The sequence below is a fragment of the Oncorhynchus mykiss genome, chromosome 19, assembly GCF_057628025.1.
Source record: "Oncorhynchus mykiss isolate SJ-2025 chromosome 19, ASM5762802v1, whole genome shotgun sequence".
Taxonomy (NCBI): Eukaryota; Metazoa; Chordata; class Actinopteri; order Salmoniformes; family Salmonidae; genus Oncorhynchus; species Oncorhynchus mykiss.
In genome coordinates, this window is record NC_143040.1 from 30,594,458 (window position 1) to 30,608,836 (window position 14,379).

Below are 14,379 nucleotides of genomic sequence, written 5' to 3' on the forward strand. Positions count from 1 at the left end.
TCGCAAAATCAATCAAGCGCTATGATGATGAGGACCGACACATGAAAGGAAGACCCAGAGTTACCTCTGCTGCAGAGGATAACTTCATTAGAGTTACCAGACTCCGATACTGCAGCCCAAATAAATGCTTCACAGAGTTCAAGTAACAGACACATCTCAACATCAATTGTTCAGAGGAGACCTTCAGGCCTTCATGGTCGAGTTGCTTCAAAGAAATCACTACTAAAGGACACCAATAAAAAGAAGAGACTTGCTTGGGCCAAGATACAATGGACATTAGACCAGTGGAAATCTGTCCTTTGGTCTGATGAGTCCAAATGTGAGATTTTTGTAAAAAAATCTGCCATGTCTTTGTGAGACGCAGAGTAGGTGAATGGATGATCTTTGCATGTGCGGTTCCCACCGTGAAGCATGGAGAAGGAGGTGTGATGGTGTGTTGCTGGTGACACTGTCTGTGATTTATTTAGAATTCAAGGCACACTGAACGAGCATGGCTACCACAGCATTATGCAGCGATACGCCATCCCATCTGGTTTGCACTGAGTGGGACAATCATTTGTTTTTCAACAGGACAATGACCCAACACACCTCCAGGCTGTGTAAGGGCTATTTGACCAAGAAGGAGAGTGATGGAGTGCTGCAGCAGATGACCTGGCCTCCACAATCACCCGACCTCAACCCAATTGAGATGGTTTGGGCTGAGTTGAAAAGCATACAACAAGTGCTCAGCATATGTGGGAACTCCTTCAAGACTGTAGGAAAATAATTCCAGGTGAAGCTTGTTGAGAGAGTGCCAAAAGTGTGCAAAGCTGTCATCAGAGAATATAAAATTAGCTTAACACTTTTTTGGTTGCTACATGATTCCATATGTGTTATTTCATAGTTTGATGTCTTCACTATTATTATACAATGTAGAAAATAGTAAAAATAAAGAAAAACCCTTGAATGAGCAGGTGTGTCCAAACTTTTGACTGGTACTGTAGGTGGAAGGCTAATCTGTGACTGATCAATTTATCTGACCCAAAACATGTTTGAAAGTGTGACAAAAGTGTCAATGGCTGTGTATTTTAGGCATATTGTACAGTCAGTCATAGGGTTTCTTCTGCTGACATGGTGTTGCCACATGTTATCACAGGCTGTGATGGCAAGGACCATGTCAGGTCATGTACTACCATTAGAGGGCAAAGTAGGGTAGTTAATCGAGAGGAGGCTATGACCACACTCAAACGCATGAACACGGATTACATCGTATATGACGTACATCATTGTCCGTTTTTGTCAGTCAAAAGGGAATGGGAAAGGGGATACCTAGTCAGTTGTACAACTGAATGCATTCAACTTAAATGTGTCTTCCACATTTAACCCAACCCCTCTGAATCAGAGAGGTAGTGGAGGGCTGCCTTAATCGACATCCACGTCTTCGGCACCCGGTGAACAGTGGGTTAACTTCCTTGCTCAGGGGCAGAACGACAGATTTTTACCTTGTCAGCTCGGGGATTCGATCCACCAACCTTTCGGTTACTGGCCCAACGCTCCTACCCACCAAAAAGTACAACTCAAGTCAACTATTTGGCGACGGACTGTCTTTGAAAAAGCATTGGCTTCATCCGAAAATCTCAGACACAAAATCCCAGTGTGCCGATGGCCTACAAGTACGGCCACATGAGATGCATGGGCACGGATCAAATCGTATATGATGTACATTGTGGTCCTTTTTGTCTGTCAACTCATCTCTACTTTTTTGGGACTAGTTGCATACTTTAAGGCAGACATATTGTGCGACTATTTTATAGACAATCGTCTCTGGTGTCATTCATCTGGCAGCAGATGACTCATATTAAAAAAACATTGGTTTAATCGGAATTTGCAGACACAAAATCTGTGTGGCCGTACCATGAGATAACTACTGCCCCCTCTCATTGAAGCCACAGAGTTCAAGGCTGACCATGGTACTGCAGGCATTGTTAGCAGAAAAACAGGATCCCCTATTATAGTGAATGGAAAAATTCACTATATTTACACAATCTTTGTGTAAATAAAAAAGTGGTTTCAAGATTATCATGGCACCAATAATTGCTTTTAATACACCAAAATGTATGTCCCTGAACCTATTATTTTAAAATTGCAAACAGAAAAAGTTTTAAGGATAATTTAGTTGCTAATCAATGAGAGGTGGCAGCACTGAGCTACCCTGCAATGTCACTTACTGGAGCTCAAACTGCACATGTTATGTCTCCATGAGATGCCATCTGAACCGACTTAATTTGGCTTCAATGCCTATTGAGTCTTCAGAAAGGACTGAATGGTGTCACGTGATCGATGGCTTTGACCATTCATATATACAGTCATTGGGTCCTACCCTTAAGAAGATCAGATTGGTGAGTATCAAACTTTCCCGACAGGCAAAACTGGTTGTAACAGAGACTTGTTGGATCAGGTTATAGGGTCAGGTTATAAGATCAGGTTATATGACGTCCTTTCAACAAGAACCAGTTTAAAAACTAAAAATGTACATAATGTGCCATATTTTGCCAGCTGGGTCACCTGTTTGGTTGACTTACAATTCATGCATATCCAAAAGTGTGTTTAAAGTTGGGGGCACAAGATAAATATAATATATAGTGTCCCTTTATGTACTGTATAACTAGCCAAAATATGGTTTTGTTTACTTACCCACAGCATAAGCGTCATTGCTAAAGATGAATATTTTTTCCATTGATGTTATCCTATGTTGTGGACATGCAAATTGGCAAGAGCCAAAAAGGGCAATCTTGGCAGATTTTTATTTACTTTATTTTTTATTTTATTTCACCTTTATTTAACCAGGTAGGCTTGTTGAGAACAAGTTCTCATTTGCAATTGCGACCTGGCCAAGATAAAGCATAGCAGTGTGAACAGACAACAACACACAGTTACACATGGAGTAAAATATAAACAATAAACAAGTCAATAACATAGTACAAAAAAAATAATCTATATACATTGTGTGCAAAAGGCATGAGGAGGTAGGCAATAAATAGGCCATAGGAGTGAATAATTACAATTTAGCTGATTAACACTGGAGTGATAAATGATCAGATGAACATGTGCAGGTAGAGATACTGGTATGCAAAAGAGCAGAAAAGTAAATAAAATAAAAACAGTATGGGGATGAGGTAGGTAAATTGGGTAGGCTATATACCGATGGACTATGTACAGCTGCAGCGATCGGTTAGCTGCTCAGATAGCAGATGTTTAAAGTTGGTGAGGGAGATAAAAGTCTCCAACTTCAGAGATTTTTGCGATCGGTGAGATACACCTGCTGGAGCGCGTGCTACGGGTGGGTGTTGCCATCGTGACCAGTGAACTGAGATAAGGCGGAGCTTTACCTAGCATAGACTTGTAGGTGACCTGGAGCCAGTGGGTCTGGCGACAAACATGTAGCGAGGGCCAGCCGACTAGAGCATACAGGTTGCAGTGGTGGGTGGTATAAGGTGCTTTAGTAACAAAACGGATGGCACTGTGATAAACTGCATCCAGTTTGCTGAGTAGAGTATTGGAAGCTATTTTGTAGATGACATCGCCGAAGTCGAGGATCGGTAGGATAGTCAGTTTTACTAGGGTAAGTGAGTGAAAGGGGCTTTGTTGCAAAATAGAAAGCCGATTCTAGATTTGATTTTGGATTGGAGATGTTTGATATGAGTCTGGAAGGAGAGTTTGCAGTCTAGCCAGACACCTAGGTACTTATAGATGTCCACATATTCTAGGTCGGAACCATCCAGGGTGGTGATGCTAGTCGGGCGTGTGGGTGCAGGCAGCGAATGGTTGAAAAGCATGCATTTGGTTTTACAGTTGGAGGCCACGGAAGGAGTGTTGTACGGCATTGAAGCTCGTTTGGAGGTTAGATAGCACAGTGTCCAAGGAAGGGCCAGAAGTATACAGAATGGTGTAGTCTGCGTAGAGGTGGATCAGGGAATCGCCCGCAGCAAGAGCAACATCATTGATCTGTTTGTTGTCTTGGCTTTCCAAGACCTTAGATAGGCAGGGCAGGATGGATATAGGTCTGTAACAGTTTGGGTCCAGGGTGTCTCCCCTGGGGGATGGGGGTTGACCGTGGCAGCTTTCCAATCCTTGGGGATCTCAGATGATACGAAGGAGAGGTTGAACAGGCTGGTAATAGGGGTTGTGACAGTGGCGGCGGATAGTTTCAGAAATAGACGGTCCAGATTGTCAAGCCCAGCTGATTTGTATGGGTCCAGATTTTGCAGCTCTTTCAGAACATCTGCTATCTGGATTTGGGTAAAGGAGAAGCTGGGGAGGCGTGGGCGAGTAGCTGCGGGAGGAAGGCATGGCCAGCCGTTGAGAAATGATGCTTGTTGAAGTTTTTGATTATCACGGATTTATAGGTGGTGCCCGTGTTACCTAGCCTCAGTGCAGTGGGCAGCTGGGAGGAGGTGCTCTTGTTCTCCATGGACTTTACAGTGTCCCAGAACTTTTTGGAGTTACAGGATGCAACAGGATGCAAATTTCTGCTTGAAAAAGCTGGCCTTTGCTTTCCTGACTGACTGCGTGTATTGGTTCCTGACTTCCCTGAACAGTTGCATATCGCGGGGACTATTCGATGCTTTTGCAGTCCGTCACAGGATGTTTTTGTGCTGGTCGAGGGCAGTCAGGTCTGGAGTGAACCAAGGGCTATATCTGTTCTTAGTTCTGCATTTTTTGAACGGAGCATGCTTGTCTAAGATGGTGAGGAAGTTACTTTTAAAGAATGACCAGGCATCCTCAACTGACGGGATGAGATCAATATCCTTCCAGGATACGCGGGCCAGGTCGATTAGAAAGGCCTGCTCGCAGAAGTGTTTTAGGGAGCGTTTGACAGTGATGAGGGGTGGTCGTTTGACCGCGGACCCGTAGCGGATACAGGCAATGAGGCAGTGATCGCTGAGATCCTGATTGAAGACAGCAGAGGTGTATTTGGAGGGCAAGTTGGTCAGAATAGTGTCAATTAGGGTGCCCATGTTTACGGATTTAGGGTTGTACCTGGTGGGTTCCTTGATGATTTGTGTGAGATTGAGAGCATCTAGCTTAGAGGACTGCCCGGGTGTTAAGCATATCCCAGTTTAGGTCACCTAACAGAACAAACTCTGAAGGTAGATGGGGGGCGATCAATTACAGATGGTGTCCAGGGCACAGCTGGGAGCTGAGGGGGGTCGGTAGCAGGCAGCAACAGTGAGAGACTTATTTCTGGAGAAATTAATTTGTAAAATTAGAAGTTCGAACTGTTTGGGTATAGACCTGGAAAGTATGACAGAACTTTGCAGGCTATCTCTGCAGTAGATTGCAACTCCTCCCCCTTTGGCAGTTCTATCTTGACGGAAAGTGTTATAGTTGGGTATGGAAATCTCAGAATTTTTGGTGGCCTTCCTAAGCCAGGATTCAGACACAGCAAGGACATCAGGGTTGGCAGAGTGTGCTAAAGCAGTGAGTAAAACAAACTTAGGGAGGAGGCTTCTGATGTTGACATGCATGAAACCAAGGCTTTTTCGATCACAGAAGTCAACAAATGAGGGTGCCTGGGGACATGCAGGGCCTGGGTTTACCTCCACATCACCCGAGGAACAGAGGAGGAGTAGGATGAGGGTGCGGCTAAAGGCTATCAAAACTGGTCGCCTAGAGCGTTGGGGACAAGGAATGAAAGGAGCAGATTTATGGGCGTGGTAGAATATATTCAGGGCATAATGTGCAGACTGGGGTATGGTGGGTTGCGGGAACAGCGGAGGTACGCCCATGCACTGGGTGATGATAAGAAAGGTTGTATCTCTGGATATGCTGGTTATAATGGGTGAGGTCACTGCATGTGTGGGAGGTGGGACAAAGGAGGTATCAGAGGTGTGAGGAGTGGAACTAGGGGCTCCATTGTAAACTAAAACAATGATAACTAACCTGAACAACAGTATACAAGGCATATTGATATTTGAGAGAGACATACAGCAAGGCATAAAGTAATCGCAGGTCTTGATTGGGAGAGCTAGTCAGCTAACACAACAACAGCAGGTAAAATGGCGATGACTAGGTAGAGAGGGTCGGATTAACTACACACAGAGCCTGAGTTCGCGGCTGGGGCAGACAGATAAAACATAAATAAACAGAATGGAGGACCGTGATTAATGGACAGTCCAGCAGGCATCAGCTATGTAGCCAAGTGATCATAGTGTCCAGGGGGAAGCAGTAGATGGAACAGGGAAGCCGCCACTACGCTAGCACGCGGGCGACAAAGCGTTTAAAGTTAGTAGCCCGCGGGTGGTAGGGGGGCGGGTCTGCTCAGACGGAGGCCGTTGAAGGCACAGACCAGTAGGACCAGTCGTGGTGGTGCGGCGGGGGGCCGTGTCGACAGAGAATCCAAGCCAGATGGCGAAAGAGGTGTTGTAGAATTTGATGTGCTAGCAGGGAGATGTGCCTGGCTCACGGCTAACTGGTGCTAGCTTCGTGGCAGTGGCGACGTGTCCGGTCTAGTCAGCATGTTAGAGTGCTTGAGAAACAGATGCCTCACAAGTCCTCAACTGGCAGCTTCATGAAAAAGTACAGGTTAAAATGCCAGTCTCAACGTCAACAGTGAAGAGGCAACTCCTATCTGGTTGCTGATAATGGGCCTCTGTACGCCTATGTAGATATTCCATTAAAAAATCTGCTATTTACAGCTACAATAGTAATTTACAACATTAACAATGTCTACACTGTATTTCTGATCAATTTGATGTTATTTTAATGGACCCATTTTTTTGCTTTTCTTTCAAAAACAAGTACATTTCTAAGTGACCCCAAAGTTTTGAACGCTAGTGTATATATTAAATAAATATTGAAAGATAAATGGCATCGACATACAATTTAATGCAAAATAGAACATATTGGAGAAAGCACTCGCCAATACAGTATTGCCATACAGTAAAAGTACTGCCATTACAGGCCTAATATCAGATTTAAAGCGATCTTTGTACACATTGTTCAATATTTTATACATGTAACGTTTCCAAAATGGGATAGTATTGTACATGTAATGTTATGCCCCCTTGTGAGTTAATAGTATTGCTTGCTGTAGCAGGCTATATAAAGAGGAAGCCCTCCATTGACCGATTCAGTTCGTTGTAACATCTCGTCTGGACAGGTCACCGTCGTTAGTTAGTTAATGTTACTTAGTTGATTAGCCAGCTAACTTAGCTAGCTAACGTCAACGAAGCTAACATTAGCTAGTTCATTCTCAGAAAAGTGAGAACTGCTCTAGATTGGAAATTGACGTTAATGAGTGTAAAGCCATGTTGGCTTTACGGAAACAATATACAATATATGAGACAGAATATAGTTCAGGAAATATGGGGGTTCCTCGATGAACCCCACCTCCCAAGAAGTTCTTTGAAGAACTGTTTGGGGCTGTTTTTCATTGCGAAGAACCCTAAGGTTCTTTGGGGATCTTTGAGGATTTTAGAAGAACTCCAGTTGAACCCATCATTTTATGAGCGCAGTTAGGTCAATCACTCTTAAGGACCACTCCCAGACAGTCCAAACAAAATTCTTGCTTGCGAAATAGTTTTTTTGTGTGTTTTTTGTTTATTTTTGACCATTTTAATGAAAAAAACAGTAAGGCACTTAATTGTTACCCAGAAATGATTTGATATTGAGATAAAAACGTCTGAATGCCATGTGTGCCCCCGACATTTGGAAAGGTAAAACCAAATTCATGCATGTTATTTTGAGTTTGTTTATTTTTTTTTGCATAAATAACATATTGGTTTACAATTGTGATTAAATATAATCATTGGTGCTGAATTAAGTTTATTGCAAGTCATTGCATGTGGTTTTAGTCCTATAATTTTCAGAATAGTCAAGAGTTCACGCTAGGAGTCATGGAGGATGATGCCTGGTAATAGCAATGTTACATTGAATTCGCCCCCCAAAAAGTTTCATCTAATTAGGTGTGTGTGTGTGTGTGTGTGTGTAGAAGCCTCTGTGATCTCATTAGTTCTCTCTGCCATTAATTATTAAGATCCTTGAAATACAAAAAAATGTCAATTTTGAGGGGAAAGGGATTAAAGACCTTTGGCTCTGTACATACTCAAGTTGTACAACTGATGTACAACACGTCTGGCACAACTGTTGTGATACAACAGAGTTTGTCTGATCTAATTACACAAGTGTTGTGGAGACACTGCACAATGGTTGTGTAAACATTTGGTGTGTAGACAAACTCTCCATTGTGTCACAAAAATATCAGTTGTACCTCAGTTGTTCAACCTGAGTGTGTATGGGGTCTTTGTGGGTGTGGGGAAGCTGCGTATCCTCATGCCTCTAATCCCTATCACCTCAAAGATACAAACCTCAGAGTTAAGGACTGACTGGTCTACCAAATGTTGTTGTTGAACTACGACATTTATTAAACACAAAAAAAAGGGTCTTCTCTAGACTAGATAAATGTAGATAAGGTCTTACTGTATGATCAAGATGGGACCCCTTTAAGTTGTCTTCAGTGTCACTTACAAGTGGGAATAGGGGAAAGAAGTCCTAAGCATGACTTTTGAAGGAAGTATCCCTGTTGTGTTTAAAACATTTAATGATTGTAAGCCAAGTAAAACTATATGCGGTTTTGAATAGAAATAAGAAATGTGAAATCGATGTGAATGTGGATTAAGCAAATCCTTGATGGTGTTTCTGTTGTATTTTTTAATATCATTCATTGTTATACAGTGGTGATATAGAGGTGCTAACAATTTTAGCACTTTCTCTGTCAATCTAGTAGCAGAGCTTTCATAGGCTGGGCCAGAAGCTGGGGGTGGAGCCAAGCTTTGGGGGTTGTTCAGTTTGCATGTAATGCAGGACAGTTCTTCAATTAGCATGGGACATGTCTCAAGAGGGGAGGAGAGGGAGAGGGTCTCATGCTTATCCTGCCCCCTTTCCTGCAGTGGCGCTGCACAGCTGAGAGAGAGAGAGTTAGAGAGGGAGGGAGAGAACGAGAGAGGGGTTGGTTAAAAAAAACATTCAACCAGAGGCTTTCTCTTCATTAGTCCCTTTATCCAACTGGAATAAATTGCTTGCAGGACACATGTGGTTGCTGCATCTTTGTGTGTGTGAATGTTGTTATTTTCTTTCTTCTCCGCTATACGTCTGTCCTCGGTCTCTCACTCGCTCTCTCTACCCCTCCCATCATCTCAGTCACCCAGACACAGACACACGCACAATCTCGCGCAGTGGGCAGGCACGCGCGCGCACACACACTCTTTCTTGAGGTTCTGGGAGCAGCGGCAGCTGCGGTGGTTGGCGTTGAAATACATTGGCCGTTGACTGGAGTTAGCTGCAGCTCTGTTGGTTGAATGAATGGATGATATAACGAGCCTTTTAGGATTGGATTCTCGTATTGGATTTTCACGAGAGAGGAGGATATCTATTCTGGGATTTGTTTTATTTATATGCGCTCCATTCTATGCGCCTTTTTTCTCTCCCCACCCTTTCCAGGTGTGGTGTCGTCGAGGACGAGCGGGTCTTGCGCGGTGGATTTGGCCTCCGCTACACTCTGCAATCTGTATAGTTTTTCAGTGGAGGTCAGGGTAAAGGGCGCTATTATTTCTCTTTTTTTTCCTCAAAGGGGGGCTCTTTTGTTTTCTGCCTATAGCTCCCATGGTGAATTGAGCAATTGTCGGAGAACAGCCTCTACAGATAAACTGCCGATTCTCTACCCATCTATTCCCCCCCCACCCCCTCCCCCAATTCCCCTCCACCCCTCCCCCAATTCCCCTCCACCCCAAAAAAACTACATTCACCTGAACCAACCCCCTCCAACCTTCCTTTCCCACACCTCCATCTCTCCTCGCCATCCTCCCTCCTTGCTTCCCATGCCCCATTTTCTTCATCCTTACCCCTGCCACCCCCTCCCCTTCCGCAGCATAGCGGCTACGTAATGTGCCTCCCGACGCATGCGAACAGGGATGCTACAAATGGTGGTTCGGACTGATCGCTGACATAAAAAAAAGGGTGATGCCTGGCGCAACCACCACCGCCGCAATGGATCAGCCCGGGAAAACGCAGCAGATGCCAATCCACCGCAGTCTGGATTGAGAGGCGGCTGTAGTAGCTTGCCTGTGGATGTGAATGACTAAACGTGCGTGTGTGTGTATGCAAGCGTGCACGCTGGTCCTCCGTCATGTCTCTCGCCTGATCCATTGCACGGGGCGACCCTGCTGATGTGGGGGAGGCACTAAGCCTCAGGTTGGCCTCCCCCCGAACCCAGTAGTAGCCCCCGTGGCAGGCCGCTTGCCCCTGGGGTCGCTATGAAGAATACCCGCAGCACCAACTTGCGGCGGGCCTGGCCCAGTTCGGACCTGTCCGAGCGGCTGCCAGAGCGCACCCGCTCCCGGAGCGAGAAGGACTTCCGTCTCCAGCAGAAACACCACCACACTCCCCCTCCTCCACCCCACATCTCACCAGGCCCCCCCCAGGGCTACCAAATGCCAGGTGAGTCTGACAGCAACCCCCACCACAACCACTACCATCCCTAACTCACCATTTTCTCCGATGTTGGCAAGCGTGTGTTAAGTTGTACGTGAGGGTTAGTAACGTCTTGGTTTCTTCCAAGACAACATGATACCAAGTCAACTAGGGGGTATCTATTGATATGGAATATGTGAGAACAAAGGGTAGTTTGTGAGCGTCTGTGTTCTGTAATATGATTTTTTTTATTTATTTTTAAGTTGAAGTAACATAGTTAAAGGTTAAAGACAATATTGGAATTGAATAGTCCAAGGCAAGGATATTGCATCATGGCGGTTGATTATTTATAAATTAGAACGTTAATATTAGTATTTAATACAACCAATGGCTGAAAAGGGAAGCAATGGGATGTTGTTGGAGCTAAATCTTTGAAACCGTCTCATCACAGGTTTTTCTTTCCCCTTGATTCATGGGTTGAGCCGTAAGGGATCTGCATATCCATATGTCATGCATGTTTCTGTGAGATGCTTGTCCATCTAGTATTGTTGTGTGAAGTGTCAGATAGGACTGTGATTTGGGGTATAAGTGAAAATGTAGTTTATGGTCTCTGTTTTTAATGACACCGTGGTACATTTTAAAGGGACATTTCAGCTAAATTGCATATTTAGATGTTTTGTTTCCTTACCTTTAAAGCAGTCTGTACAAGGATTTACGATCCACACGTTGCTTTTGTTTATCCTCCCCCGTTTAGCATATTTTAAATTTAATATAGAAGTCATCCCAAAGTAATTTAAAACCAAGTCATTGTTGTGCAATACAATTCATTTTTGAGATGTTTTGGCATGAAATATAAAATATTCTAAACGGGGAGTTTGATTTTCATTGGCGTGACTTGTTTAAATTGTAATGTTTCATCACAGACTAACTAGCTACATTGTCTCCTTGCTTGACAAGCTAGCTAATTTATTAGCCAACATCAGCGACCTATACTGAACAAAAATAAAAACGCAACATGTGAAGTGTTGGTCCAATGTTTCATGAGCTGAAATAAAAGATCCCAGAAATGTTCCAAAAAGCTTATTTCTCTCAAATGTTGTACACAAATGTGTTTACATCCCTGTTAGTGAGCATCTCTCATTTGCCAAGATAATCCATGCACCTAACAGGTGTAGCATATCAAAAAGCAGATTAAACAACATGATCATTACATAGGTGCACCTTGTGCTGGGGACAATAAAAGGCCACTCTAAAATGTGCAGTTTTGTCACACAACACAATGCCACAGATGTCTCAAGTTTTGAGGAAGCGTGCAATTGGCATGCTGACTGCATGAATGTCCACCAGAGCTGTTGCCAGAGAATTGAATGCTCATTTCTCTACCATAAGCTGCCTCTAATGTTGTTTTAGAGAATTTGCAGTACGTCCAAACAGCCCCACAACCGCAGACCACATGTAATCATGCCAGCCCAAGAACTCCACATCCGGCTTCTTCACCTGCGGGATCGTCTGAGACCAGCCACCTGGACAGCTGATGAAACTGTGGGTTTGTACAACCAAATCATTTCTGCAGGGATTTCTAAGGGAAGCTAATCTGCGTGCTCATCGTCCTTACCAGAGTCTTGACCTGGCTGCAGTTTGGCATCGTAACCGACTTCAGTGGGCAAATGTTCACCTTCGATGGCCACTGGCACGTTGCAGATGAATCAAGGATGAATCCCGGTTTCAACTACACTGGGGAGATGGCAGACAGCATGTATGGCATCGTGTGGGCGAGCAGTTCGCTGATATCAACGTCGTAAGAATCTGTACACAATTCCTGGAAGCTGAAAATGTCCCACTTTTCCATGGCCTGCATACTCCCCAGACATGTCATCCATTGAACATGTTTGGGATGCTCTGGATTAATGACAACTGGAACCTGTATGAATACTTCGCTCCTACCGTCCTTGAAGTAATCACAGATCTGAATTGGATCTGTGAAAGTAATAGGATGGCACCTTACTTACTTATTTGTGTGTACCTCTAGAAAACAAGGAAGTAAGGATGCATTTCTAAAATATTCAAACAAGTTTCTGGTGGTTCCTGTCCTCTAAGCAAAATATAGTTGACAATACAATAAAAAGCCGTCTATGTCTGACATTTAAGTCACGTTCATTTTCAGTTCTATGTGAAATAGTTTTAAAAATGTATTTTACAGACGTTATAATGATAACTCTGCCAGACTTTCTATTGACATCCAGTTTAAGAATGAAGTGAACTTTTTAAAATTTCGACTTAGAGAGATTCAATTATGGAATTTGAATTATTACACTTAAAAGCTTTTGAACTGACAGTGATCATGTTCAATGGGTCAAGTCAAGGCCAGTCCATTTGGGACTAAATGGACCAAACATAGATAACTATTTTTGGGCCAAATCAAGGCCAGCCCATAAATCAACAACCCAATAAAGGCCAGGGTGGACCAACCTCATTTCAACCAATAATCAATGTCCATGGACGTCCTGTGTCAGTCTGTACTCACTTGGTGGGTGGAGATGGGTGATCTGTAGAAACAGAAAGCAATTAGGTAGGTGAATGTTTTAGGGATCAACTACGAATCTCATTGGATTGTTCTTGAATAATTAATGACATGTAACGGGATGAATTTGAATAAGTGACATATGATAATCAACCATTACTCACAGACCTTTCGTAAGACTTACATTTGTAGAGAAGAATATCTTTGACAGGGTTTCTCACCCCTGTCAACTGATTGTTGTTAGCTGATTGTGAATTTGAAAAGTCCACAAAATCATAGAGGAAATAAGAACTATACTAGCCCCTTTTTAGTTGTAGAAAGAGGCCTACCTTTCACATCAAAATCTGGGTCATAACTATGTCACCTCTAACCCAGAATTTGTGTGGCCTAGTTGACCCCATTCATACTAGCCTCAGCTGCAAGGTTTCGCTCATGTTGTTCTTAAAAGCCTGGGGAAGTTTATATTGAAGAGTAGGTATGAGTGGTGCGCTGCTTGCATATTGCTGCTGGCTGATTGGTTGTGAATAGATGTAATTTTTCAAAAACAACCACCACCCTATCCATTCTTCAGAACTGCAAATTATCCAGAGTAAGCTACAGTGCTAGCAAGCTATTATTTAGAAAATTAACATCTCAGCAATTGTTTTGGTTGCAATTTCACTACCCCACGTCGGCACTAGAGAATATTATTGACTATTTGGTTTCCAATCTCCCGCCTTGTTCACCCTCTAATCCTCTGACTGACAATAACTTTCAGAGGCTTTCAGTCCAAAGGTATCGCTCTCTGTGGCTGACCTGAGGAAAACTCTAAAAAGAGTGGATACTGGGGCCTCCCAGGTGGCGCAGTGGTCTAAGGCACTGCATTGCAGAGACCCCAGAGACCCTGGGTTCGAGCCCAGGCTCTGACGCAGCCCCGGCCATGACCGGGTGGTCCATGGGCCTAGCGTTGTCCAGGTTAGATGGGGGTTTGGCCGGGAGGGATATCCTTGTCTCATCGCACACTAGTGACTCCTGTGGCGGGCCGGGCGCAGTGCACGCTGACCAGGTTGCTAGGCGTACAGTGTTTCCGCCGACACATTGGTGTGGCTGGCTTCCGGGTTGGATGCACGCTGTGTTAAGAAGCAGTTGTGTTGTCTTTCGGGATTAACCTTCGTCTCTCCCACGAGTGTTGTAGCGATGAGACAAGACAGTAAAGACAGTAAAGACAATTGGAAACCATGAAACCTTCTTCAGGGCAAATTTTTTAAATATATTTTTGCTGACCAAATCAAACTTCAACCACTTCAACCACTCATCATCCCAGTGCCCGAATTACTATTGCATCATGAAGTGCTTCGAGAGGCCATCAAGGCCAGCGTGCTAGGTACACTGGACCAAATCCAATTTGCTTAGCGCTCAAACAGATCCAA

The 14,379-nt window shown here is 43.9% G+C and overlaps 1 protein-coding gene across 1 annotated transcript in view; it reads left to right on the forward strand.

Annotated features, from left to right (window-relative positions):
- The first annotated feature begins 9,200 nt into the window (after positions 1 to 9,200).
- The window catches only part of LOC110497498 (storkhead-box protein 2), a 47,425-nt gene continuing 42,246 nt past the window's right edge, over positions 9,201 to 14,379 (forward strand). Inside the window, exon 1 of the mRNA XM_021573630.3 lies at positions 9,201 to 10,476. Within this exon, the coding sequence (XP_021429305.3) occupies positions 10,293 to 10,476 (184 nt within the window). The 5' untranslated portion in view covers positions 9,201 to 10,292. The remainder of the gene's footprint in view (positions 10,477 to 14,379) is intronic.